The sequence below is a fragment of the Eleginops maclovinus genome, chromosome 15 (assembly GCF_036324505.1).
Source record: "Eleginops maclovinus isolate JMC-PN-2008 ecotype Puerto Natales chromosome 15, JC_Emac_rtc_rv5, whole genome shotgun sequence".
NCBI classification, from domain to species: Eukaryota; Metazoa; Chordata; class Actinopteri; order Perciformes; family Eleginopidae; genus Eleginops; species Eleginops maclovinus.
This window is the reverse complement of record NC_086363.1, coordinates 1,491,740-1,518,895: the sequence shown is the minus strand read 5'-3', so window position 1 is coordinate 1,518,895 and position 27,156 is coordinate 1,491,740. Positions and strand designations below refer to the sequence as shown.

Genomic DNA, 27,156 nt, shown 5'->3' with positions numbered 1-27,156 from the left:
AATATGGACTCCAGAATACTCTGCAACTTCTACAGGTGCACCATAGAGCATCCCGACCCTCTACAGGTGCACCATAGAGGGCATCCCGACCCTCTACAGGTGCACCATACAGAGCATCCCGACCCTCTACAGGTCCACCATAGAGAGGATCCCGACCCTCTACAGATGCACCATACAGAGCACCCCGACCCTCTACAGGTGCACCATACAGAGCACCTTGGCCCTCTAGAGGAGCACCATGGAGAGCATCCTAACCGGCTGCATCACGGCCTGGTACGGCAGTGGCCCCGCCCTCAGCCGTAAGGTGAAATCTGCACAGCACATCACCAGGACAGAGCTGCCATCCATGGAGGACTTAGCAGCTCAGGAAGAAAGCCCACAGGATTATCAAAGACCCCTATCACCCCAAAAACAAACTGCTCTGTCTGGCAGGCGGTACCGCAGCATCAGGACCAACACCACCAGACTCGGGGACAGTTTCAGCCCACAGGCCATAAGACTATGAAACACCTGAGCTCTGTAACGTGCCTCCATAAGCATTCCTCTGTTATCTATAATGTATTTCTCTTAATAGCTATCACTAATAGTATTTCATTTCATCTCACTGTACAATATTTCATTTACATTCTGTTGGTATATAGATTCCTGTTTTCACTATTTTGTTTCATGTTTTGTATAACTAGGTTGCGTTGTTGGCAGAGTCTGGACTTAAGATTTATATTTCAAGATTTAAAATCAGTGCTGGATCAAATCACTACAATGGCTGCATAGGACGCACCTCTCTTCTGCATTTAAAAACTCTAAATATTAGAAATGGATATTCATTATGGAAAGATTAGCACATTTCTTCAATAGTTTTCCAGGTCATATGGCCTAATGACTTAACATCAGTGCTGGATCAGATCACTACACTTGCTGCATAGGACACACTTCTTTATATTGTATATTAATCATTTCAATAATTTATATTCATGTATTTTTGATCCGGCAATGATAATAAGTCATTAGGTCATGTGAGCTGTGATCCATCAAGATATTCATATAGAATACTCAGAGTATTTAATTGATCAGCCTGAAGAATGATTTCATCACATTATTTCTAACTGAATAACCTCTGACATGTACAAATTGACCAATTAGCATCTAGTGTTAAACTAAGCAGTGTAAGTGTATCACAACTAGGGCATCGATTATATGAAATTTCAGGTGGTACAGAACATTTCTGCCAATACTGTAATTACCCGAACACAAAACCCTTTGGACGGGTTCACGTGAGTTTGATCTGTGCTCTGTGCTCAGTCCGGTATGAAGCTGCAATGATGGTGAAATGTAGGAGATCAGCTGCGGAGATCAACTACGGATATCCAGTAAGAGGGGGAGTGTTGGTTCTCTCGAGCAATAAGGCAGGGAACGTCACTAAAGTCAACATTGCAAATTCTAACATCTTATTTATGAAAGCTGAAGGGCCCCTGTTTTTTTCAGATGAAGCTGTCCATTTTCATTTTACTTGCACAAATGTAAAATGTCTGATTTCAAAGCTAATGCAGGATTCTGGCTCGCCCTCAGAGTTGTTTGCACTTATTGTAAGTCTGAATGAAATGTGATGTAAAGGTCATTCAAAGTAAACACTGTCCATTAAATCCCTGGAGATACACGGAAGGATCACAGAACACAGTGTAGGACTATAAGATAGACATTTATTTCACTGCAGATTATATGTTCATCACATGTTATCAAGTAAAGACTGTTTCTGACTTCATTAAGGGTGAAAACACATTCCAACACATGCACATCCCCACACAGCCAAGCTACATGAGAGGTGGTTTAAATGACTCCGATAGAGATATTGAAATGAGCTCAAGCTGCTGTATCTTCAAAAACAATCAGTAATGCAAGGAAGTAAAGAAAAAAGAGAGTAAAATGCTCTTTCCTGTTAAAGGAAGTTACATTCCAGCTGCTAAAACAAAACAATAAGTAACTCAGATGAATTTGAGATCTTCCTGAAGTGAAACATGATGATAGATGTAGACGTTGTTGATCAGTGGAGTCTGATGGAGGCAGAGGTGTTGCTCAAACTCCATCAGGAGATCTGATTTCTTCGTAGATCACCATACCATCTGCATCATAACGCTCCTGTGGAAAACAACACACACTGATTTCAAGCAGACCCTGAAGGCACCATTAGTTACCCTGATCTGATTTATATCACCAACTTCTGGACAGTTTGCATTTGATCTAGATTTGTCTAATTCTGCACATTATTCACATTGACGTGGACGTTATTTCTTTACATAGAACACAAGTATGTGCATTGCTTCAAGAGAGTGAAAATAAACAACTGTAAAGATATTTCCGTATTTAGTTGTAAAAACTCACAGTGATTTCATGTCTGGGTTTTCTTTTCTGAAAGACAAAGTCGACTTTAGTTTCCACAAACAAAAAATATAATATATATTTACGTTTCATCTATGAACGTTCTCACCTTTAGTTCTTGTCCATATGTTGACCGCCACAGTAATCATGAGGAGAGCTGCTAAACCCACAGACACCACGATGAGCCTCAAGAGATCTGGAAAAAGGGAGACTAAGAGAAAGTTAACATCTTTAGTCACTACCATGTAGTTCAGTTGAAGCGGTGCTGATTACAGAAGATGTCGTAGTGATAGCTGATCTGAATTTGTTTTCAGGTGTTGTTTGGTCCGTTGTTTGTTTTGTGTCCTCAACTGAACAGATTAACAGAAATCTTCAGTCACAAACTGTCTGCTGTGAACCTGTGTACTGTTAAAATGTAATACTAAAACTTCTATTCCATAAAATAAACAAAAAAGGTTATGTTATTTTGTCAGTTTGAAGTGACTTTAAACAGCTCAATGTGTTCTCACCTGAGGACTGAGCGCTGAAGGGAAACAGCGAAAATTCTCCTGTGTAAGCATCAGTTACTTTACACGTAAATAAATGAAACTCTGGTTTGTAACCACCATGAGAGGTGTTGAATGTCCAAGAGGCCTCGTAGTGAGAGTCTGATATCTTCATATCTTTGAGATCTTTATCCACATCCTGACCCTGAAACAGCCACTTCACTTTGTGTCTGCACCATCCATTAGTCTTGACAGAGCAGCGTAACGTCACCTCATCATTGCTCTGATGGTCAGTCACTGAGGATGGAGATATTGTGAGAGGAAGACAACAAGAGTTAAATTAAGTTCCTTTCATTTGAATTATTGTAATTCAGAATATTGCTCCATTAAAGAGACTCTGCTCACTGGTAACAACAGACAGGAAAACCACAGCGTCTTCGCTTTGTTGTCCCCCCAATCGGACCTGTCTACATGAATATTGACCAGGATCCTCCACTGTGACCTTCTTTATAATCAGAGAGCAATTCTCTGCAGCACTCAGTCTGTGTGATTTAGCCTTGGCTTGTTTACCAATCTGCCCACGGTCAACCAGCTTTACTACTGCTGTGCGTCCTGGTTCAGTGAAGAGCCAGTCAGTACCGTCACATTTATCCTGATGATCCATCACATTGGCACAAGGCAAAGTGACTTCATCTCCATCTCTGACAGTGCGGAAGAGGTATGGCAGTCCGGTTACTGCTGCTCGGAAAATGAGAGAAACATTAAGAATGTACAGGAAAAAGAATTGGAAACATTACTTTAAATGTCACCGTTTTATATTGAACAAATGATTCAAAGGTTTTCTATGCACAGTAGCTTTAGTTTATAGGCTCCTTCAACAATGCAGCATTGATATATTGGACATAAAACAATACAAAAAGTGCAAAAAGAAACAGAATATAAATAAAATAGTGCAAGTGCTTTTGTTGCAAGTGACCAATGTGCAAGTAAATGTGTAAGAAGTAAACTACGTGCCCGGCCAAAAAGGTCCCACTCTAATACTCGTTGGACCGCCTTTAGCTTTGATTACGGCACGCATTCACTGTGGCATCGTTTCCACGAGCTTCTGCAACGTCTCAACATTTATTTCTGTCTTGAATTCATTTTTCGCCCAGATCTTGTATTGATGACGGGAGATTCGGACCACTGTGCAAAGTCTTCTCCAACACATCCCAAAGATTCTCCATCGGGTTCAGGTCTGGACTCTGTGGGGGCCGATCATGTGTGAACATGATGTCTCATGCTTCCTGAACCACTCTTTCACAATGTGAGCCCGATGGATCCTGGCATCTTGGAACATGCCCGTGCCATCAGGGAGGAACAAATCCATAGATGGAATAACCTGGTCCTTCAGTATATTCAGGGAGTCAACTGACCTCATTCTTTGGGCTCATTGCTGAACCTAGACCAGGCCAACTGCGGCAACCCCAGATCATAGCACTGCCCCCACAGGCTTGTGGCCTTATTTTTCTACATGTAAAATACAATAAAATGAGCTAATACAGAATGTAAATTGGTACTAGTTAATAAATGTGTGTGAATGCTTTATGTTATAAAGGCACTTCACAGAGCTCAAGCATCTAGCAGAATATTTGTGTGCCTCATTGTTGGTTTAAGAGTTCACTAAACTCACTTTTTTCCTTCAAGGAAATGCGGCGGTCTTAGGTTAATAGCAGTTAGGTTATAAAATACAATTTACGATATCAATAAATAAGCTTTTAAATTGTCCCTGTTAGTCATATAGATCTACCTGTAAGCTGAAGCAGCAGAATGAGAAATAAAGACATTTGAATCCGTTTGTTCTCATCCATGGTGATTCCCCAGCCCTCTGCTTTGTCGCTCCGGTTCTGATGAAGTGTGTCTGAGACTTTCAGTACAAAGATCTTATGCGTCTTGATTATGTGATTAATATGTGGTCACTTCCTCAGTGTGACGTTAAACTGTTTACGCTGCCACAACTGACTCAGTTACTTTACCACAGTCAGCATCACGGGGATTTTCCTGTGCTTGTTCGTCTGATAGTAGGCAGGACACCCGAAATAATAATAGAATTTCATGTCAAATCGTAACTTGTTTCAGCTCATATGTGACACAAAAACAACATATAATATGGGTTATCAATACTTGAATACAACAACTAAAACTTTCCTGTTAGATATGAACGATTTGACAATGGACTTAAGCATATTCTCATAACTGAAATGTAATAATATTAAAGCACTTATAGAATTAGCAGCCAGTGGAAGACTGAGTCACGTTAAGATGCAATTTCCTCTTTTAGTGTGTATGAATTCTATAAAACAGGGTAATGTTTCTCGTGTTACCATCAGTTACTTCACATGTAAATAATTGAAACCCTGATCTGTAAACAACATGAGAGGTCTGAAATGTGATGGTCTCATGTCTTCATATCTCTGAGATCTTTATCCACATCTTGATGATTAAACAGCCACTTCACTTTTAGATACGCAAGATTTTACCTCTGAGGTGGTTAGCATATTCTCATAACTGAAATGTATTAATATTAAAACACTTATAAAATTAGCAGCCAGTGGAACTACTAGTACACACTACTTTTATTTAGACTGCCACTGAGTCACGTTGTGATTGGCATTTGACTCATTTCAATATTTTTCCAACAAAATATCTTGTGTTTGTCTGGAATGAGATTGATAACTCTTTAAATATGTCTTTATCTCGTCTTTAAAAAGCACTTAAAGCAACACTTTGTCATACACACGTTTACTGTCCTCTGAAATGCATTCATGTGTACCGTGTACATTTCCCATGTAATGTGTCTGTGTCTATTATCTTGCCTATTTTTAACAAACGTTTAGATGGAATCTCAATTATACATGTATTAATGATATATAATATAAATACTTTATGTTCGGGCCCCTGTTCTCAAGCTTCTTAAAACGTATTGGGGTTTCCCATTTCACATATCTCCTTTATGTATACTTATTGTTCTAGTATTTGTACTTATTTATTTAAAAAGTTCGTATTTGTATTTTTCCTATCACAAATATCCAGTCGGTCCCACTGCAAATGAACGCAGCATTAAAACACACCCGTTTATTATTGGAGGAGAAGGGAGAGTGGGCGTGGTTAGATCGAATTGTCACGCATAATCAACACACCCTTATCTGATTGGAGCAGAAGGGAGAGAGGGGCGTGATATGAAGCCAACGGTAACCCGACACCCGCCCCTCGCGCGTGTGTTCTGCTTTGACTGTAAACTTTCACAAGAAGCTTCTTCAGTTGGTCGTTGACCGTGGGACCGTTTGTACTAGTGTTTGTCTCTGCCCTTTAACGGAAACTCCTCCGGTAATCATGTCAAATTAACTGGTTTATTCGGTATTTTGTAGAAGGGGAAGATAGAATACATCCCGTTGTGAGACATGGAGGCTGTGAGTAAGTGGACCCCGCAACAAGTGGTGGACTGGATGAGAGGTAAGAGCGCGAGCGCTAACCGGACCTGATGGAGCTAACGGTCACCCTGATGGCACACAGTCTACGGTTAACAGTTATTGAAATCAACAATTAAGATTTTGTTTGTCTTGTTTGCTTAAGAATAAATAACGGCCAGTTCACTGTTGCTGCATCTTTACCTTTATTCACCTTTTAATTGAATAGTTTTGTATTTTCTTATCTTACATTAAAGCACATAACAGCCATTTCAGGTATAGCCGTTTATGAAAGCGTTCACTGGGTATGGTTACCTCGGCTGGATTTTCAGAGGTGTCCTTTAAAGCAGCATTCTTAAAGGTTGACTTAAATATGACCATTATTGAAAGGCTTGTTGGTTATGTATTATATGGTTGTTAGGCTTTGTGGACTCAGTACCAGGCTGTTGCCTTGTTTACCTTTATTTTACTGGCTGTCATTTTTCTGCTTGGTTGTTAAACTTGGCTGTCAGAGAAGCAGATAGATCTGCACACAGCACTGAGTGTCATTAAGCAATAAACAGGCCCTACCAGTGAACACATCGTCTTTAAATAGCCGAACAGGCTCGTGATTGTGGTTTGATAAAGACCTGTTTTTAATGATGTTTGAACAAGCAGGGAAACTGTTTCTGTGGCAGGTTTCAAACCACCAATTGTGTATTTTGGAGACAATTGCTCTTGTAATATTTGAGATTTTTGCACTCTTGAGGGTATAACATTGAAAAAGAACAGCTTTTTATCAGTTAATATTGTAAGGGATTTCCATTTTGGGCTTGAAAACCTGTGAAAATGTTGTCTTGGAGAGTTGGAAAACATAACACAACATATTACTGTTTATGATGATGCTGTATCATCTGCATTTGTATAAACATTTAGTGGATATTTTGTGTTGAGGAATACATTTATTAGGAAGAATATTGCACGGAATAATTAATGATTCCTGGGCATTTTTCTGAAGCATGTTGAAACTTGATGGTGCATTCATTTATTTTTTTACACTGATGTTTAAAAGGGTCATTCTTTGCAAGTGTCCTGTAAATAAGCACTCAGATTTTAGGAATATTTTGCAGGATGTGCTGCAATTTCTTGGCCACAAAAAACAATGACTGCTTTATTGTCTCTGACTTCAAGTTGGACTTTTGAAGTGAGGAAAACATGTTTTGCGGAAAGTGGAAAGTAAAATATCCCAAATATGGTTTGAGTGTTTTTTCGTAAACTCAAACATCATGGGCAACTTTAGAAATACTATTCAACTCGAGGGAAATGTCTTTGGATAAAAAAGGCCAGGAGTCGTAATGTGTCTGTGTTTGTGGGTGCTTCCCACCTTTGTACCAGTTGAAAGTGAAAATGAGTGTCCTTTGAGCCCAGCTTGTCCCCCGACAGCACAAACACACACCAACACACACGTCATTATCACCGCAGACAAAGCAGAGTGGAGTGTCGCTGGCGGTCCATAAAGACTCGGACAAAAGCAGCTCTTCACAAAGGTCGGCCTCCTGTTGTGTTCGGGGTCAGGAGGTCGCTGTGACACTTTTGCCACATCTCACTGACCATCAGACTTTCGTTCTGCATGAAAAGAGCGACACACACACTGGGGTCAGTCACATGAGGGCTCAATTAGGCTCGTTCTCTATGTCAGATAAGAAGCAATGCCCCTAAAGAACCCAATCCAGGGAATCTGAATCAACAATATACTGTTATTTTCTACAACAGCTGTTTCCTGTAGTTTTTATCCAACCAACAGGAGCATTTGTTGGGGACTATTTTCAGTGGCAGATCAATCCACTTTTGGGGTTCTAGTTGTGGCAGTACTGTCAGTGAAACAGCAGAGCAGATTGCCACCTCTGGTTGTAGGCGGTGAGGGTGTGTGTGTGGTGTGTGTGTGTCTGTGTGTGTTTTTTACAGCGTACAACTCAAGCAACAGGTTATTTTACTTGGAGGTCTCTTTGGTCTCGTTAAAGTCTCTCCTGTTTGTTCCCACAGGCTGTCAGCAAGCTCCTTCAGGTGACCACAAACAGTTTACACAGATTCCTGGAATAATCCCGGAGCATCATAGCCGTTGCAGATGCATTCTGGGAGAGGGAAAAGCCAGGGAATTCCATTAATTCTTTAGGGGAAAAGTCAGAGAATACTAGTTCAGTTACCACGATCATTTCTAAGCATAGAAAGCGGAAAGTATTTTTCTTTAATTGGCGTGGTATTCATTTAATGCCCAAACCAGTCCTCTAGTATTGAATCAGATATTTAGATTAAGTTGGATAAGATGTGCTTTATTCATCCCTGTATTGAAAAATAACTGAATAAAATCAAATATATTTGAAATGGAAATTAAATGAGGTAGTGCTTAAGTATTTAGGAGGAATATACCACGTACAATGCATTCTAAAAATACTTCAAGAATCATTTTCAAATAACCTTCATTTAAATCTGAGAATTCAGTGACAGCTATTCATTGTTTGGACACATTTTAATCGATACTGAAACACACACACACACACACACACACACACACACACACACACACACACACACACACACACACACACACACACACACACACACACACACACACACTCACTATGTAGCAGTGAGAGTCTCTTTTTATGGCTTTTATGGTTATTTAATATTTTAGTTGCTGGAGCTAACCTGAATCAGTCAGTTGTATGTCCAAGGTAAACAGGGATGGAGCTTGGCGTGTTCAGACAGATCCACATACTTCCCTCAGCTCGTCTGACAGGTGCCGTCACACATGGCAGCGGGATGACGACTGAAGAAATACCACGACACTGGCAGTGTTTATGTAGAGCTGTGTAGAAAAATAACAATGAACAAGGAGAATAATTTACGAGTTAGGCGATGCATGATGTATCAGATACAAAACAGTACGGTTTGATTTGGTTGAATTCGAGCTAGGTGAGAACAATATTTATGGACGACAAATTTGAGGTACTATGCTTTTCATGCCATTTTTACTCCCTCTCTTAATTTGAGAGGGAAATATAGGACTTTTACTTCAGTTTTTGCAAACAAAACGTACTAAATCGTAGGTTAATGCATGGGTCATTATGATCTGATAACATCATAAAGAACTTGAACTAGGTGAGGCCAAATGTATTTAGCTGTAAAACACAGTGTAGATTTCTATCTTACACTTTGACTCTTTGACCCTCCTGTTTCTCTTGTTTGATATTCTGCCAACATACACCTGTTTAATCTCTCAAAAACGGTGAACATCAGTGGGAAGTATTCGATCCTGCCTGGTTGGTCTTTGAAGGAAGGAAGGAGCTGAGAAACATATTTGAAACATAATTATCAAACAGTGTGCGTTTGTTTATCTGTGAATGGGCGTACATACTGTAGCTGGGAATGTCTGCTCGCTATACTCTGGTTTCACCTCTGAAAGTTCTCATCATTACCCGTTAAACTAAACCCTTGATGTTCTCAGCCTCACCACAAATATATTGATGTAACATTCAACAGCCAATCAAAATCAGACTCAAATACACACGTCCATAGATGTCCAAAATGATGTTATTGCTTCTGCTGTGAGTCACACACATTAGTGTCTCTGTGGGAACTGAGCTGTGTGTATGAGTCACGTAATGATTTATTAATAGATCCTAGAGCAGATTGTGAGGTTTAATCAGCTTGCGTCATATGTGTGAACAACTGAATGAGTAAAACCTGCAGGACTGGTCTCCGTTATGACCGCATGTAGTGATGTCACTGTGGCACAGCAGGATGTGTTCCCGCAGACAACATTTTGTTTTATTTGGACGGATAACTGTAAAGTTGGTCCTGTTATTCATGATCCTCAGAGGGTGAATCCCTTTGTCTTGGTGACTTTGATCTGATCTTTAAAAAAAATAAAAAATGTAGATCATGATGTTTATATCCATATTCCTACACCTGTAGTCTCCTAGTGTTCGTCATTGACCGGTGCTACACCGCGTTGCACGTTAACAGTCAACCGCAGCGGGAATGTGTATCGATAAAGAATGTGTGGATATGCAATTTTGAAAAAACAATGACCGGTTAAGCACTCCCTTTAGCTTGGCTTATCTGTGGATGTACAGAGCTTTTCCTGGTGTTACTGGTTACAGTGGGATTACAGCTCGGCACACAGGGAACTGTTCAGTGGGATTTCATAAGGCGTCTCTGATCTGCACATTGCTCAAGGAAATCCTTTTTCCTCTTGAATGGTGTTTGTTCAACAGTGTTCCCCCTGCTGTCTCGTGTGTGTGTGTGTGTGTGTGTGTGTGTGTGTGTGTGTGTGTGTGTGTGTGTGTGTGTGTGTGTGTGTGTGTGTGTGTGTGTGTGTGTGTGTGTGTGTGTGTGTGTGTGTGTGTGTGTGTGTGTGTGTGTGTGTGTGTGTGTGTGTGTGTGTGTGTGTGTGTGTGTGTGTGTGTGTGTGTGTGTGTGTGTGTGTGTGTGTGTGTGTGTGGTTGGTTTAACAGAGGCCCAGTGAAGCTATGAATAGCCTCTGCGCTCTTTTGCCACTTTTCCTCTCCGCCCTCGTCCTGTTGTGATGGAGGTGGGGTAAATATTCCTTTTGTTGCTCCCAGCTGGGGAGTATCGGGTCCGAACTCGGTCTTTGTGATTCGACTTAACAACGCGTGCCATTAGTTGGAATGAACAGCAGATTTAGCGTTCAACCCGGACAGTTTCTCAAAGCAGAGAAACGTTATCTGTAGTTTGAGAATGTCAGACTACAGGGATGATCGGTGTTTAATCCAAATCATTTCCCCAAATTGGATTCAAACTATTCAAAGCAGATTTTTGAATATCAATGAATAGGAAAATTATCGACAACCATTTTATATAATCAAATAATACATTTACGAATAATATCAAGCAAAAATGACAACCATATAAAGGTTCAAGCTTCTCAAATGTGAGGATTTGATGCTCCTTGTTGTTCAACATGCTGGTTAACTGAATATCTTTTAGATTTAGAAAAAGAAGACGTTACCCTAGTCTGATATAAACACAGCATGTCAATATTTTCCTCCAGTTTACCGTCAGAGCACTGAAGCAAACACTTCTTTCAGCTAGGAAGATGTATGTGTTTGGCCCTCAGTAAAGCGAGTCCCAGTTTCTTGTTTGTTTCGATCTTTCTGTCCAATGATTAACTGGACTGTTTATGAGCAGCTGGAGTTTCTGCTGCACCTCTTTTTTTCCTTTTTTTACCGACTTCTTCACGTGTTTGACTTCAGCATAACCCACTTTATCATCAGCGCGCCTTATAAATACTTTGAGTTACTGTCCGTTCAGGAATGTAGGAGATGGTTTGAACTATTACCATATCAACAAAGGCCAGGTTATTGAAGGAGTTTCATCTGATGTTTGGACATAAGCCACAAGAAGGAACTCAAGAGTAAAGACTTTTATCCTGTTTTCTGATATCGGTTGATAACCATTCTTAGTTTTTGCAAAGAGCATGAAGACTGGTTGACTTTGTGGTTGGTAGATTGGTCGTTTTCCCCTTAAGGAACATTCCCGCTGGTAACTGAGTGTTCGCTGGGTGAAACAGAGACTGTCAGTGGTTAAGCGATGCAGTGAAAAGTAAAAGTTTCCCACCCTGAACAGTTTCCCAGCAGCGACTGACTGACAGGAGGAGGCCCAGGGTCGTATGCAAATATTAGACCGGTCCAAGTCAAGACTACTGACGGAGAAATGAACTTTTCTTACTTCTGTGACTAAAGTAAACTGTGGAAACTCGTGCCTCTAGAAAAGCACTGCGGTCAGATACTTAACGGATCGTACAAAGTTGGGGAATTCCAATGTTCTTCTTACAAGTAAACAAAAAACAAAACACATCTATTATCTTATCCTAGGATATTTTATTAATCTGGGATCAGCTTTATCTCAAGATATTATCCCAAGAAACGCAAGAGTTTAGCCGTGAGAAAGTTGTCGATGTTAAACTGGTTTCAGCACAGTCGGTCTCTGTTGGGCTTTCATGGTGAGTTCTTCTGTCAACAAACAAGTTGGTTTCAAAGTGCTTTTCAAAGAGCAAAGATTAAATCAGGCCGTTTCCCAATGTGAACTGTGCTGTGACCTCACAGCTGATTAGATTACATTTTGTGGTGAATCAGAAAAGGTTGGCACTGCTACTGAACATAAGTCCTGTTAATATCTGACATTCAGTCTATGGTGTGGAGACAGAAAATGTGATGGGCTGTTTACAGAGCAGATTAACATTTCTTCAAAACACGTTTTCTACAGCATGTTGACAAAAGATGTTCAAACTGCTAAATATATCTAAAAATATATGAAGTTTGTTTTCCCGTTACTAGAACATCTGTTTTCTTGGGTCAAAACTGAGACTCAAAATGGTCAGAGACAACTACTCTAAATACACACTGCCACATTTTCTGATGAGTGTCTTTTTAAACCGTCACATGACAGAAGTTGTTGCATCGTTCACGCAAACACTTTTCTGTGTGTGATTAATGGTGCTGCTTGAGAAGCATTTCCGTAGCCACAGGCTCAGCTCAGCAGTATTTCAGAGCGCTGATCCGGCTCCTTCCTCAGCCGTTGGAAGCTGTTCTCCAAAAGTTTTGGGTCGAGTGCCAAACCCGATTGCAATGTTCAAAATGTGGGAATGGCAAAAATGTCTCAACTGTCACATAAATCAGTGTGTTTTTATTTCAGGTTATTCCACAAAGTAAATCAATGTCTTAACTTTTGATTTACTCTTGATCCACATTTTACCAGTGGTTAAACTAAATGTATGTAACATTATCTTCTCATTATTAAAGACTGGAAGCAACAAGTGTTGGCAGTAAGGAGATAAATGCATGTCTTTACTTGGTTTAAAAACAATCTGAAGCTACTTAACTGGTTTGTAAATCTGAATGTCTGGAGGTCAGTGTACTTTCTATTTTGTTTATAAGAAATAAGATGGACCACAGTGACTCGAGCAAACAGGTTCCTACATTTGGACCTGAAGCCATCATTTTTATCCCTGTTGACTTGGACTTTCCTCCCTCGCTTGAATGAGAACTCCCACGCCCAACAGAAGCTCATATTTGCTGGTTCAGGATCCTCTGTGCGCTCTGCAGGGAGGCTGGCGTCTCATTGTCATGCTTTCATTAGCAGCTGATTTGCCTGTCGCGTGACAGGCGGCCGGCCCTGCTGCGCTCCGAGAGATTATCGGCCTCCTCGGCTGTCAGTAACGTGACCCCGGCTGTCACCAACACATTCCTGTTGACCACACACTCTCACCAGCCGCCGGCCAACCATGAAGGAGGTTCCATTTTTAATTATGTCTGGATGTTTCGATCACTTATCTGAGGAGGTTTCGTGATGTCATGGGGATTTGCATCTTGGCATTTCCCTGGGAACATGTAGGAGCACGACATGTTCTCTGACTTGTGTCACAAGTTTTTTGTAGCAGCTCAACTGGAGCAGAAAACAACAACAAACAACTAAAGCAGGAGATCTGTAGTGTAGCTCACAGCTGCTAATATTATTACGCAGTCATGTTTTCTACTCTGATTTGCCAGTTGCCATGCCATGTTGCTTTTTGCATGCATTTTTGTGAGGTTATTAAGCATTTGAAGGTATCAAAATCAGGAGCCAAAAGTGCTTGTTACCCCGCCTGGTGTTAACTTTATTGAAATTCCTTTGCTCTTCATTGTGTTGAGTCTCCTGCAGTGCATTGTGGGTGTCAGAGGTGTGACTGCAGAGGTGTCCCATCAGTGGTCAGAGGGAGAGGAATGTGGTGCCGGCCATCTGTCCTCCTGCCTGGAGTTTCTTTAATGGCCACATGCAGGGCCACTTGTTTTCTTCTCCTCTTCACACCAGCTCAGGCATTTTGTTCGGTGCTCACAGTTTTATCACCCCGGCCATTTGGTGAACGCTCGTTGCAAAAGCTTTCTTAAACTGTTGTGTATTTTTAGTTTAGGAGACACACACCAAGCCTCGCTCTACACAGATGAAAGTGTACAAATGTTAGCTGATTATGTGGCGATTAATTCCATGTGATTCTAACTGAATCGCTTTTTAGGTGTCTAAAGCTTACAGTTTCTCTGAACCTTAAATAATGTGCTGCATTATAAAGTAAAAGCAAAACAATGACTGTTGGTTTTTATATTTTCATTGTTGTATAATCTGCTTATTATTGTCCTGAACATTAGTTTCCCAGCCTGAGTTTACATCTCCAGATCGCTTGTTTTGTTCATTGAAAATTCCCAAAGACTGCCAGAGGTGAGTCTGCGTACGGCTCGGTGGAGTCATGAGGTGGAAGCTGCTCTGTGGATCCGGTGTGAGAACTCTTTTATGTGGTCTCCCGCTGCTTTCTACACAGAGGGGTCAGAGGTCAGGCACAGAGTGGCGCCGCTGGTGCTGTCGGTGTCTCGCTTTTATGAGGTCACAGGACTGGATTCAGTATTTCACCTTGGTCAGTTTGACTTTTTTGTGAACTATATTAGTTTTTCATACGAGAAAGATATAGCTACGGAGTTTGCTGTAATATTTGACAGAACGAAAACTCAGACAGTGGAAGCTGATGAATGTGTGGGATCACACCGGCAGCCTCCTGTGTGCAGAGGTGTCCCGAGCAGAGGTGTGGAGAGGTGGCAGTGTGGTGTGAGCTGGGATAGATCCTTGTTGACTAAGCAGTTGTATTTGCTGTCAAACTTGAACAGATCACATAACGACTTCCACTGAAACTCAGACAGTATCCCAGTATCGTTTATTCTCCCTCCATGCACACCTCCTCCCCATGGACTATGAATATGTTTTAATAGCTCTCAATAAAAACTGCACAGTAAGTCTAAATTGTATCAAACCTCTAATAGAGTGGTGCAGGGATGAGTCCCCAAATCCGTGGATGATGTGGCTAACAAGTGTCTGAATGAGACGACTAAACGTCATAGCTTAGCGGTGGTGACGTGAAGTCATGTGACTAAAAATGGTGTTAATATGTGGAGATTGCTGAACAGAATGCTTGCTTGGTGTCCCCTCTCACTGTGCTGTGTCTCTGGGTCTCTTCAGGTCTGGACGACAGCCTGCATCAGTACATGCCGGCCTTCCAGCGGCAGCAGGTGGACGGGGAGAAGCTGCTGAGGATGTCCAACCAGGAGCTGCTGTCTCTGGGCATGATGCGGGTCGGACACCAGGAGCTGGTGCTGGAGGCTGTGGATCTGCTCTGCGCACTGGTCAGTAACACACAGCTTCACACTCAGTTCATCAGGATGGGTGTTAGTGAACATGCTTCACGGTTCAGTCTGTTTGTGTTTGCATATGTTGCCATGGAGTCAGTATTTGTTTACATAATGCTCCATTTGCACCAAGAAAAAACATGCTAAATCAGCTATTAGCAGTTTCTGTTTGCACTGTCACCACTGAGAAAGCCACCGGAGTTCTTCTGATACTGACGGAGCAAACCTGTGCAATGAGACAAGATGCAAGTCTATCAAATGCAAGGTTTAATTTTATTATGAATAAAGAAACAGTTTACCCAAAAACCCCAAATACTTCTCTCTTACCTTTAGTGCTGTTTAATACCCTGGATTGTTTGGTGAGTTGGTAGCTGTTGGCGATATCACACGTAAAAATGGGAAATGTATGCTCAGTGGCAACATTGTGCATACATAAACACACAAAGTGAGCTTTGAAACTCTTTGAAGGTTTGTGGTTATTAATATCATCCTGTTTTTTGTGTGTCCCTTTATGTTCTCTGGATCAGATCCACAGTGATGTAAACTCCTGTGGTTGTTGGTAGGCGGCTCTCTGTAGTGCCGTCACTTATAAGTTAATCATAGCTTTGATGTTTACAGTGTCCAATCAAATCTTCTTTAACTTACCGGTTTATCATTTTTGTTTACTGTGCTGATGATCGGACGTGTAAGGGCTGGGATCACCTGACTAACGTGGTTTAGCTAACACTCTAAACCTGACAGACTCACAGATTCACAGTTGTGTTCACCGCCTGCTGAGAGGTTATTCTTAGTGCCGTACCAATCCCTCACATCTGTGTTCTGTTACACCCCCAAAAAATATGTGAGGAATCAGAAGCAGCGTCACACATTCACTACATCAAGTATCAGCGTGTGATCTGAATCTACATAAAGCTGCTATATATCAGTAAGCTGCAGTCACGTTATTATACCCAGGCTTCTTTATTTATACAACACAACACAGGTGACTTGCAGCTGAAACTTCCTAAAAGTGTGAAAGTGTTGAGCGTCCCCTGAAGCTTCATGTCCGTCACATGGTGTGATAACAGGCTGGCTGTGGGACAGGGAATGTGCTGATGTAAATAAAACGCACGCTGTTAAATCTTTATCAGATGTGGCAATGCGCCCGCACTGCTGGCTTCAATGCTGCTACAATGCTGCACTTTCCCCTGCATTCGTTCTTTGACGCAAAGAAATTTGAAAAGGTTTTTCTCAATGCGATTCAGAGACATTCTAAATGTTGTGTTTCAGTGCTAGAACTGAAACTAAATGATGTTGAAAATCATAAGAAGTGGCTTTACAAACGTACATGTTTTTAATGCATATAAAATACTTTGGCAGCTTAGATTAGACTAGCTTTCAACACATGACATGTTTACAACCGAAGGATTAGACTCACTTTTAGTATTTGTTTATTTTAAGATGCAGTCTTATACCACAGCTGCAGCCAACCATCAACAAAAGAGCAAAGTGTGTGTGTGTGTGTGTGTGTGTGGGGGGGGGGGGTGTGTGTGTGTGTGTGTCAGACACAGACTTCTGTTTAAAGTTGTATCAGTGAAGCTGGTTAATCATTTATTCCAATATCAACTAAACTCCAGAGCAGAGTATCTGACTACCAACAGATAAGGTTAGAATTTGGTTTCTAACAAGAGTTTAAGGCTATAATCTGTTTAACCTCAAAAAGGATTCTGGACATTGTGAGCAGAAGTAGGTTCTTCCAGGGAATCAGGACCCTGGGTGTAGCGAATAAATGATGGTTTAGAGGGAAATGTTTAGCTGAGTGGGATTAGTCAGTAAATGAAAAATGTGCTAATGAGGTGAAAGAAGATATGACTCCACATTATCTTGAAGTAAATTTTGTATTTTAGATTGACCCCAGCTAACAGTGCCTCTGTTTGGCACTGTAACAGGGTCTCTGCTCCCTCTCACTCTCAGCATGCCCCCTCAAAACAAAATGCAGATTCTCCCCGTAAAATGTTTAAGTGATGCCAGAAAACAATCTCTCTGCTGGTCAGAAAGGGTTTAATGAGTCCAGAAATATGAAGATGGGGGCCCCAGCCGTGGCGCGACTGGCTGGGCCGTATGCCGGCGACCCGAGTTTGATTCCTGACCCCTGATCCTTTCCGGATCCCACCCCGACTCTCTCTCCCACTTTCCTGTCACTCTCCACTGTCCTGTCCAATTAAAGGCAAAAAGGCCCTTAAAAAACATTTAAAAAAAAAGAGAAATATGGAGATGGGGTCAGATGTCTGGTCAGACGGCAGAGACAGCTTACAGAGAATAAATAGGGGATGGATGTCCGGTGGGTCTGCGGGGGACGAGTGGCAGGCAGGAGGCTGACACTGAAACTGAGATTTCTGATCCTTTCTTTTACTCTCCTTTTCAAGATTCAAGAAGCTTTATTTATCCAGAGGGAAATTGCTCTGCAACAGTTGCAGGACAAAGTGTGAAAGTAATACAAAGTGAGAGGTAAAATCAAAGAAACCGGAGCTCTGGATTTATTCGTTGTTGGTGCAATATATGACTCAGCAGCTTTAAGACGTGAAGACACTATAATTTTCAGCTTCGCTCTGATGGAGGATTTTCACCTGAAAGCGGGCGGGGCTTAATATAGACCGGAAGTGACCTAAGCGCCATCATGCTATACTTTTATAGAAGAACTCCTCTGTAGTGTATGTGTATCCTCTACCAGGGTTCCTTTATCAACACAATTTTTTACAAGTCAACAGCTCTGGTTTCATTCCTGTTTTTTGAAATGACTGATTGGTGCATATTGTTGCAGCGTAAATATTCCGACCTTTTCCTCGAGTTAAAGTACTAAAACGGCTCTTTAGAAAATATTACATTCCAAGTTAGTGCTGAAAAAACGGACCTCATCCGTGGCAAAAATAAAACTTCAGATTCCCTTGCGGACTTTTTCAAGGTCTGTCTAGCTTTCTCAGCTACTGGAAGGACCGTGGGGAGCGATTATGGGAGCGTGTGCAGATTGTGGACCTGCCATCAGAGCCAACATGAATACAATCTTTCCTCAGCAGCAGCCCCAGCTTCCTGTCAGACTCTATAGAAGGTCCAGGGACGTTTCTGTGGATATTCTTTGAGTTTACTGTTCTCTGGGGTGGAACAGGAAACAGATGTTACCCTCCCACCTGTCAGAGAGACCCCCCACCCTTCCCCTGACACACACACACACACACACACACACACACACACACACACGTATTGTTCCAGCAGCAGTTTCCGCTGGCTTTCAGATGATAATTTTTCCACCTGAAACACTCAGCTTCCAGCGATAGATAGATAGAATGGGAGGATGAAACCCTCTTTATTGTCACATACATGCACACAGCAGAGCACACACAGTATTAGGTACTACAGTACTAGGCTGTGCAGCGCCCGGGGAGCAATGGGGAGGGGGGATTGGAGGTGTCCGGTGCCTTGCTCAAGGGCACCACAGCAGGGCATAGGAGGTGAACTGGGACCTCTCCAAGTAGCAGTCCACTTTCCATATTTTTCAAGTCTGTTCGGGGACTTGAACCGGCGATTCCCAGTCCAAGCCCCTACTTACTGAGCCACTGCTGGACAGATAAAAGAACAGTCATGCTGTTTACAGTGCTGAGTCGTTAACCATGACCCCTGAACGCAGCACAGCGGTCTGTGGGCCGCGCTGTGTTGTATTAATTCCTGCAGCAGATAAATAAACCTCCTCGTTTCCGTTATCTGCTAAGCTAAATAATAGTGATGAATAAACATCTGCTCGCTGTTTGAACAAACATGCTGGCTGACTGCAGCTCCTCCTCACTGCAGCTCCTCCTCCTGTCTTTAGAGGTTTCCTTTTTACATGTTTATTAGTAAGGTGGTGAACCAAGGTGAGATTCAAATGTGTGTGTAGTCAGATTTATTGACCGTCTCACTTCCTTTCTGGACACATTTGATCATGGTACTTCTAATAGGATTTGAAAGTGGACCTGAAACATGAGTAGAACTCTCTGCCAGGTGTCATGTTTTCAGAGTGGAGTGAGTCTGTCAGTTTGGCTGCAGATGTTTTTATTGGCTCTGAGCGTCCCAACGCCTGAAACATCTGGCCTGCCCGCAGCGAGGCAGCGTGTTCACACTGTCAGCTGACTGAGTAATTACAGATCCTGTTCAGATCCGTGCAGAGAGTCGGAGCTGCTGAAATTATTAATGGAAAACCACATCCCTAATTGAGGCTCAGTTATGCATCCTCATGAATTAAGAGCTTTTAGAGATCAGATATGAATAGATTGACTGAATGATTGGTTTGGTTGTGATTGGTCCACCACTTAAAGATGTCCTGCCCCTTAGCCAATCACGTTCAATGTGTGCTGGCAAATAGAAGCACCAGTGTTCCATAGTGATGTCACTATGTTCAAGAAGTAAACAAAGGAGACCAATGGAGGCGTTTCAAGCAAGGGAGAGAAAATCCCTCTGGAGGGATCACAGAGTTTAGCCTTTGCACACCATTTACATGCACTAAAAACAAATGATGGCCTCTTAAGAAATCAAACCATTGGTTTTTCACCATTGTAACCATAGACTACCTGATTATATTTCATTTTTATGGTGATAATTATTGTTTATACATGTCACATAAGCTCCCTCTGGGTTTGGATCTAATTTGAGTGATGTGGTCTGTGTCTCAGTCACATCATTGCTATGGTGACTGGTTTGTAGGAATGTGTGTGAGTGTGTGGGTGTTGGTTTTTGGGTGTTTCTAATCAGGGGTCGTGAGAATCTCTTCCCTTCCAATTTTTTAAAGGTTTTTCAACGGTTTAAAATCAAAAAGGAAATGGAAAGGTTTTTATTTTAGCTCATTATGAAGTATATATTGACGGACCTTCAAATGGTGTAGAATAATGAACCAGCCTGACAATAAGCATCCCTCTGATATTTGTTTTCCACTGGGTACAGCTTCCCGGGAAAATAAAGGCTCCATTTATGGCAGAAAGTCTTGGAAAACAAACGTCAGTGTGTCCAAACCTGAAAATGAAAGCACCTAGCTTTAGCTCCAAAGGTCCTCGGATGATGTCATACACTCATTTGCATATTGGTCTTCATGACTCATTCATTTGCATGGAGCTCAGTCGTTGTTGGAGAGGGAGACACCCCATCCTGTTGGCGCACAAATTAAAATATTAAACAAATGAATTTCTATCCATGCTTTATCCTGATTGAATAAGCTGCTGAATGTTTTGCTAATAGTTGTAGGCTGTGTGGAGATGGGCTAGACATTATTTTAAAGAATGTTAGCATTGGGATGCCGTATGAGACGATCAAGAATCAGCAATTCTTTAAAGAAGAAGTTCTTTAAAAGAGTTTTACTGGAAGCCAGATCATCCTGTCAGAGCTGCTCTTGATTAAATGTTTGACCCACTGCAGATTTAACATAAGATTAATACTTTTGTTGATTTCTTGTTTACTTTTTCAATGAACGCTCTATAATTGTTGCATCTGAAGCATGCTCTCTATTTTAATCGGTGGCACCTGGAAGGTCTTTGACTTCCACCTGGATCTTCACATTATCTTTTCTAACATTTGGACTGTTTATGTTGTAAATGTCTTAACTTTTTATGCTCTCCCTGAGGTCTATAACCTTTCCCCCCTGTTAATGTGGGGTTTCTATGGGAGTTTTCTTGCAAGGGTGTCCGGACAGAGGGTGTTGTCTGCTGTACACACTGTAAACCCCCTGAGATAAATGTGTGATGAATACAAATTGATTGATTGAATTTAAAGTATGTTTTTTATATATTTGGGGCAGAACTTCGGTGTGGAGAAGGACACCCTGAAGACGTTGGTGGGGAAGATGAGAGCGGCGCACAGCAACCTGAACACTGCGGTGGCGGAGCGCAGGAAGAACCCTGCCTACCACAGCAAGATCTCCCATCAGCCCTCCAACGAGTTCCTGACGGCCGTGGTGGAGCTGATCGGAGCCGCCAAGAGTCTGCTGTCCTGGCTCGACAGGTACACTCTGTCCTGCAGTTTATATCGTGTGTGTGTGTGTGTGTGTGTGTGTGTGTGTGTGTGTGTGTGTGTGTGTGTGTGTGTGTGTGTGTGTGTGTGTGTGTGTGTGTGTGTGTGTGTGTGTGTGTGTGTGTGTGTGTGTGTGTGTGTGTGTGTGTGTGTGTGTGTGTGTGTGTGTGTGTGTGTGTGTGTGTGTGTGTGTGTGTGTGTCAGCCTGCTGTTTGACTTCTGCAGGTTTCTCTCGGCTTGTTTCAGCTTGAAAAACATTCCTGCTCACTGCAGCTGTTATATATATATATATATATACACACACACACACACACGCACACACGCACTGACAAGTCTCTGCACTGATGCCTTAAACACACCTGACACCTGTCGCGTGGCAGAACACGCCGAACACCTGAGCTGGGGTTCAAAGCATTTCATCTAATCTGAATCTAGTATCAGATCCAGATCAATAAGACTCTACTCAGATTCAGGCGTCTGTATCTCCATCTGTATCCAATTCAAAGATTCGGGGTGGGGGCTGTTTGAATGACAGCTGGGTGCTCGATCCAACCCTACAAACTCCTGACAGTATCAGCATGGATCCATAGTTTTACTGCAGCTCAGCTCACTGAAACAAAATCAACCTTCTCGTGTCTGCAGGACTCCTCTGACGAGCGCCAACGATTTCACCTCCACCAAGAGCCGGATCATCCAGCTGTGCCTGGAGCTCACCTCCACCGTGCAGAAGGTCAGTGCTTCAGTTCACACTAAACCCTCATCAACTTCATCTCTGCTGTGATGTTTCCTGTGTTAGAGACATCACAGTCAGAGAGGAGTTCCTGCCCCCCTGGCACTGCTTTGATTTTGATTATGACTTCTGTTTACAAGTCCTTTTGAAGACGATTCTCTTTCCGATATCAGCGTTAGCAAAGCAAGCAAGAACAAGAGGGAGATTTTACATTTCAACTACTTAATGTATTCATCTCCATTCATGTGTTTTTGATGTATTATTATATTTGTTTATATTGTGTTTTTTATATATATATATATAGATATCTGTCAACAGGGTTTGTTTACAACGAAAACCAGAGAATCCAAAGTGCAGAAAACAAGTGTTGAAACCATTTCAAATCAGTATGTCTGACAACATAAGTCTGAGCATGGCAGTAAACACAACGTCAGGCGTTCACTGTGAGACAGGTGGAGTTCAAACCAGTTTTAGAGCAGGTACTGGTTGGTAGATTCTGAGGATGCGTGTTGGATACTTCCTGCAGAGTTTCTGCAGCACTGAGGCATCGCCCCGCCGCCCGTCATGCAATCATCCTGTCATCGCTCACAGGGAGCTGTCGTTTCACCACCGCACGAGGAATCCTCTCTGTGAGGCGTTCAGGGTCCCTCCCTCTGGTTTCACTCTCCTGTAGGCCATCATAGCTCAAATATTTGTTGTCTCGCTTCTCTTTCGTCTATTTAGCCACACTCAGCTCTTCTTCACACAGACAGGCAGCGATTTAGTAGAGGAAATTTCCCTTCAGGTTTCATCCTTCTCTGTATTCTTTTTCGAGTGGGCAAGATTTCTCGTGAAGGAAATGCAATTAAATGCTAGCCTACTAAACTTTTGATATCTAGCGACTCTCTCATGCTTTACATCAGATTAGTATTCACAGCCTTCCCCCAAAAATGGTTTATATTCTAATATACAAACATGACTTTTTGTCTAACTGCAGAATAACACGCTGACAAAATGAAACCGTCAGAGCAGCATTTATTCTACTTTACAGGGACCATGTCAAATTGTCATGAAGACCTGAAATCTTAGACAATCCAGATAGGATAAAACAAAGCCACACAAATTTGTTCACCAGAGGAGGTTCATGTTCTTTAATGCAGACCTTCTGCCCATGATTATTGAGCACTAGTTATAAGAAATTATTTGAGGACTGTTTGACATCATAGTAATGTGGAGGTGTCCTTTCATAGACTGTGTGTTCTTTGGTGACTTCTGCCTGTATAGTGGGACAGTTTTGGACGTTGATAGAATCCTGTATTTTTAAATGTTTGCAGATGTGATCAGGGACTACATCCACGACCCGGAAAAAAGTCCTCCCGTCACTACGTGTTTATGCGTTTTTTATTCTCGCCTATTCTGTCAAGTAACACTTCCATGTTTCTTGTCCATGAATTAAATTACAATAAAACATCCCCCCAATTCAGTTTTAAGTTGTCATATTGCACCCTCAACAGTATAACCAACAAAAACATTTATTCCTTTCATCTTCGCTGTATTCTGTTGAGCAGGGAATATCGCAAGTACAGAAAGAAACTTATTTCAAAGAGCCTTGTGATTACTAAAACAGTTTTCTTATGAGCGAACCTGTCACAAGAACACATTCAGATATTAGTATTTATATAATCATCTCGGCCTCCAAATGGCAAACGTCATTCTATTCACTGCCAATCCTTTTTTATCCACTAAACTACATTTATTAATTTGAACATAATATACCTCAAACCTGCACAGTTTTTCCTCAATAATTCTCACAGTATCACAATTGATCGAAATCCTAAATGAATATATTCATATTAAAAGGTTTAATTACAAATATTAAAGATCTACATTCAAAAGGACCTTCTCGCACAGTCTCTTCGATACACTCTACTTTAAGGGTTGAATGCAGTGCTCTTAATGTCAGGGGTCTTTCTGCCAGCCTGTATAAGTTCGCTGCAGTAAAAATCAAGTACTTCAACCATTCCTAACACCTCACTCTCTGCAGAGAGAACTGGAGCGAAGTTTCCTCCTCGAGATAGGCTTTTGATTCACTTGCCTTGTCAGGACAGAAGGGAAAGCGTACTGGATAAGGTGTGACAAAACAGCACCCCTCGACTGTTTACCTCTACAACATTAGTTGTCGTCAGTACACACACACACCCCCGTGACACCCACCCATTCCGTCCCACCAAGCGCCCGGTAGTGTCCGACATGTTTCATTAGCGAGCCTCGCCTGGCACTGTTTAGATAACACTTCCTGTTGGTCGCCCTGTTGTTCCCAGAATCCTAAATCAGCTGATGTTGAATCACTTTCCCTCCGGAATATCAGTTCCTAACGTGACCTCATGACCCTCTGACCCTCCTCTAATCAGTTTTTAACTTCACACTGTTAAAAACGACATCCTTGCTCCTCGTGAATATCCTGCAGCAGCAGGGATATCGACAAAGCTACAGACATCTGAAGATCTTATACAATATGAAGCCTTGCTGCAGATTTAACTACCAAACAGTGTCTAGAAGAGGTTAAACTAGCACAAAGAACACATATATAATTGTATTTATTACTAACATCTCAGGCCTGCAGAGCCAAACCCTCTTCTTCCTCCCAAATCCAGTTTTTTATCCACAATATTTTTTATTTATTTGAACATAAAATACAGCCAACATCACAGTTACCCAATTTACTCAAAAATAATTCTTCATCAGTATAACAACGGTTATCTAATCCTAAATCGAATATATTCATTGTTAAAATGTTTAATACAACATATGAAAAAGATCTACTTCAAATAGGGAACATGTTGCTGCACAGTCGATACTTTACTTCTGGAACATTTCGCTGATCCACTCTTTACTTAAGGGTTTGAATGCAGGACTTAATGTTACTGGAGTATTTTCCCAGCCTTTAAAGTACTCTAGCTGCAGTAAATACTCTGAATACTTCATCCATCACTAACAGCCTCACTCTCTCAGCAGAGACACATGGAGGCGAGTTTCTCTCTGAAAGGCTTTTGTTCACTTTGTTTGTCCAGGTGACAGAAAGGGAAACACTGCGTAGCTAGATACAGAGCCTGTGAACAAAACAAGCACCCCCTCAGTGTGGTTAAAAACCATCAGCAACATGTAGTTTGTCGTTTACACGTCCGTCCCCCCCCCACCCCTAGAGATGAGCCAGTCACTATAAACAGCCGAATCCCCGACATGTTCACATCAGAGGAGCGGCTCTCCTGGGCAGCATGTTGTTCTGGTTTACTTGTCATTTCCTGCGGGTTTGTGTTTTCCTCCTCACCTTAATGTTTCCCATGACCTCAGCCCCCCCACTGTGAGGCTGCACATTGAGATAATCCTCGATGTTCAGTCAGGTTGAACCATTGCAGGAGACAAACCATGCTGTTACCTGGTCGGATCCTTGTCACCCTTGTCATACCGGATGAGTTTGCATCCCTCTACTTTAATTTCTGAGACTATTTTTGTAAATGGAATATGATAATGTGTTGTTCTCTGAAACACACTGAGTTCTCCACGGAGAGGTCAGAGGTCAGGGACGGACGGCTAGTGATCAGCGTTTTTAAACAGTTGCTCGCCATCACAGGAGATAGAAACTCCTGACACCGCCGAGCTGCCTCTGACTTCCTCTCTGGATCGTCTCTCTGTCTGTGGGGTTTTATATTTAACTTTCTAAAGAGAGTTTGATGGCTTCCTGAGGAGGATGTCAAACTTGTGATTCAGTCAAATGAGAAGTGAAAATGAACGGAGGAATAAACCTGATATTTTTATTGCCAAATATAAGGAGATTTCAACAACGTATAATCTAATAATATGTACGATTTCATATCTGTTATTGTTTTATTATCTGATTGGATTTTCACACATCAATATAATATTACATCACTTTAAAGATACTACGTTACTATATTCTAGTCTATGGCTCAACCAATCCTCTCCGCTCCGTGTGTAACTCGATTTTATTTAGTGAATTAAACCCTTTTTATTTCTCCTTCTGTGTGCTCCAGTCTCGAGCTCTGAACGGCGTCTGTGAGAAGACGGCTCAGGCGACCTCCGACCCCTCCAAGAGCGACCTGTCCTGCCTGGAGGAGGTGCACATCACCAACGTCAAGCCCGGGGAGGGACTGGTGAGCTCAGCTGCAATAAATAAAAAGAAGACAGTTTAACCTCACTTCCTGCCAGAGAACGCTAACAGGTACTTTACTGCTGCACCATGAACCACAAGCAGCACCGAGTCCAAAACAGAACCAGATGTAGGGCCAAGAAGAGAAACCACCCCTGCAGGGAGGACTTACAGAGAAACCACACAGAGTTATTCACGGAGGAGATTCACATTTACATTCTCTTTGAATCCTTCAGGGTATCTACATCAAGTCCACCTACGACGGGCTGCACGTCATCACAGGAACCACAGAGAACGTGAGAGAACAGACATTTATAACCACATGTAATCTCTTTAATTCACCTCCCACAAGAGGATAACTGTGGTTCTGCCCCCCAGTCTCCTGCAGATAAGACTCAGAGGATTCATGCTGGAGATGAAGTGGTGCAGGTCAACAGACAGACAGTGGTGAGTCCAACTCCTTCAGCTCTGTTGATTTCAGGCTGATTCAGCACAACCGTCCTCTTGGATTCATTGCCCAATAAGAGCTTAGAAATAACTCAAATCTCAAATGCAAATGACGACAAAATCACACAAATGTGTAATAAGATATCATTCTGGACATTGTTCCCTTTTGGTACTGACTCTGTGTTTTGTTGTCAGAGACTTCTTTATATATCAAATATCAATTAAAGAAACTTTGAATCAAAACTTAAATACGCTTATTCCTTAATTGGCCACTACAGTTTTTCTAACTCTTAGTTTCATTTTGATCAATAAA

The 27,156-nt window shown here is 41.8% G+C and overlaps 2 protein-coding genes across 3 annotated transcripts in view; one reads left to right on the top strand and one right to left on the bottom strand.

Annotated features, from left to right (window-relative positions):
* Positions 1-1,700: 1,700 nt before the first annotated feature.
* LOC134876687 (uncharacterized) lies at positions 1,701-4,734 on the bottom strand. Of its 2 annotated transcripts, XM_063901750.1 has the most exons (6): positions 4,648-4,734; positions 3,264-3,596; positions 2,883-3,155; positions 2,483-2,584; positions 2,377-2,403; positions 1,701-2,133 (listed from the first exon to the last, which is right to left on the bottom strand). In XM_063901750.1, exons 1-5 carry the CDS (start codon positions 4,706-4,708, stop codon positions 2,384-2,386), a joined length of 789 nt encoding a protein of 262 aa, XP_063757820.1. In that variant the 5' UTR covers positions 4,709-4,734; the 3' UTR covers positions 1,701-2,133; positions 2,377-2,383. The 2 variants fall into 2 exon arrangements, with proteins under 2 accessions (XP_063757820.1, XP_063757821.1); XM_063901751.1 differs by lacking the exon at positions 2,377-2,403.
* A 1,389-nt stretch (positions 4,735-6,123) lies between these two features.
* cnksr3 (cnksr family member 3) overlaps positions 6,124-27,156 on the top strand; it is a 32,168-nt gene continuing 11,135 nt past the window's right edge. The window contains exons 1-7 of the mRNA XM_063902616.1: positions 6,124-6,350; positions 15,347-15,510; positions 21,308-21,510; positions 22,162-22,249; positions 26,281-26,400; positions 26,633-26,692; positions 26,775-26,843. Coding sequence (XP_063758686.1) covers positions 6,299-6,350; positions 15,347-15,510; positions 21,308-21,510; positions 22,162-22,249; positions 26,281-26,400; positions 26,633-26,692; positions 26,775-26,843 — 756 coding nt within the window. The 5' untranslated portion in view covers positions 6,124-6,298. The remainder of the gene's footprint in view (positions 6,351-15,346; positions 15,511-21,307; positions 21,511-22,161; positions 22,250-26,280; positions 26,401-26,632; positions 26,693-26,774; positions 26,844-27,156) is intronic.

What these genes read in the sequence shown, in the direction of transcription:
- LOC134876687 (XM_063901750.1), bottom strand. Translation starts at nt 4,708, where the DNA reads ATGGATGAGAACAAACGGATTCAAATGTCTTTATTTCTCATTCTGCTG. An exon ending in TTTCCTGTCTGTTGTTACCA is followed by an intron (nt 3,156 to 3,263) that starts GTGAGCAGAGTC and finishes CTCCATCCTCAG; the next exon opens with TGACTGACCATCAGAGCAAT. An exon ending in CATATGGACAAGAACTAAAG is followed by an intron (nt 2,404 to 2,482) that starts GTGAGAACGTTC and finishes TTTGTCTTTCAG; the next exon opens with AAAAGAAAACCCAGACATGA.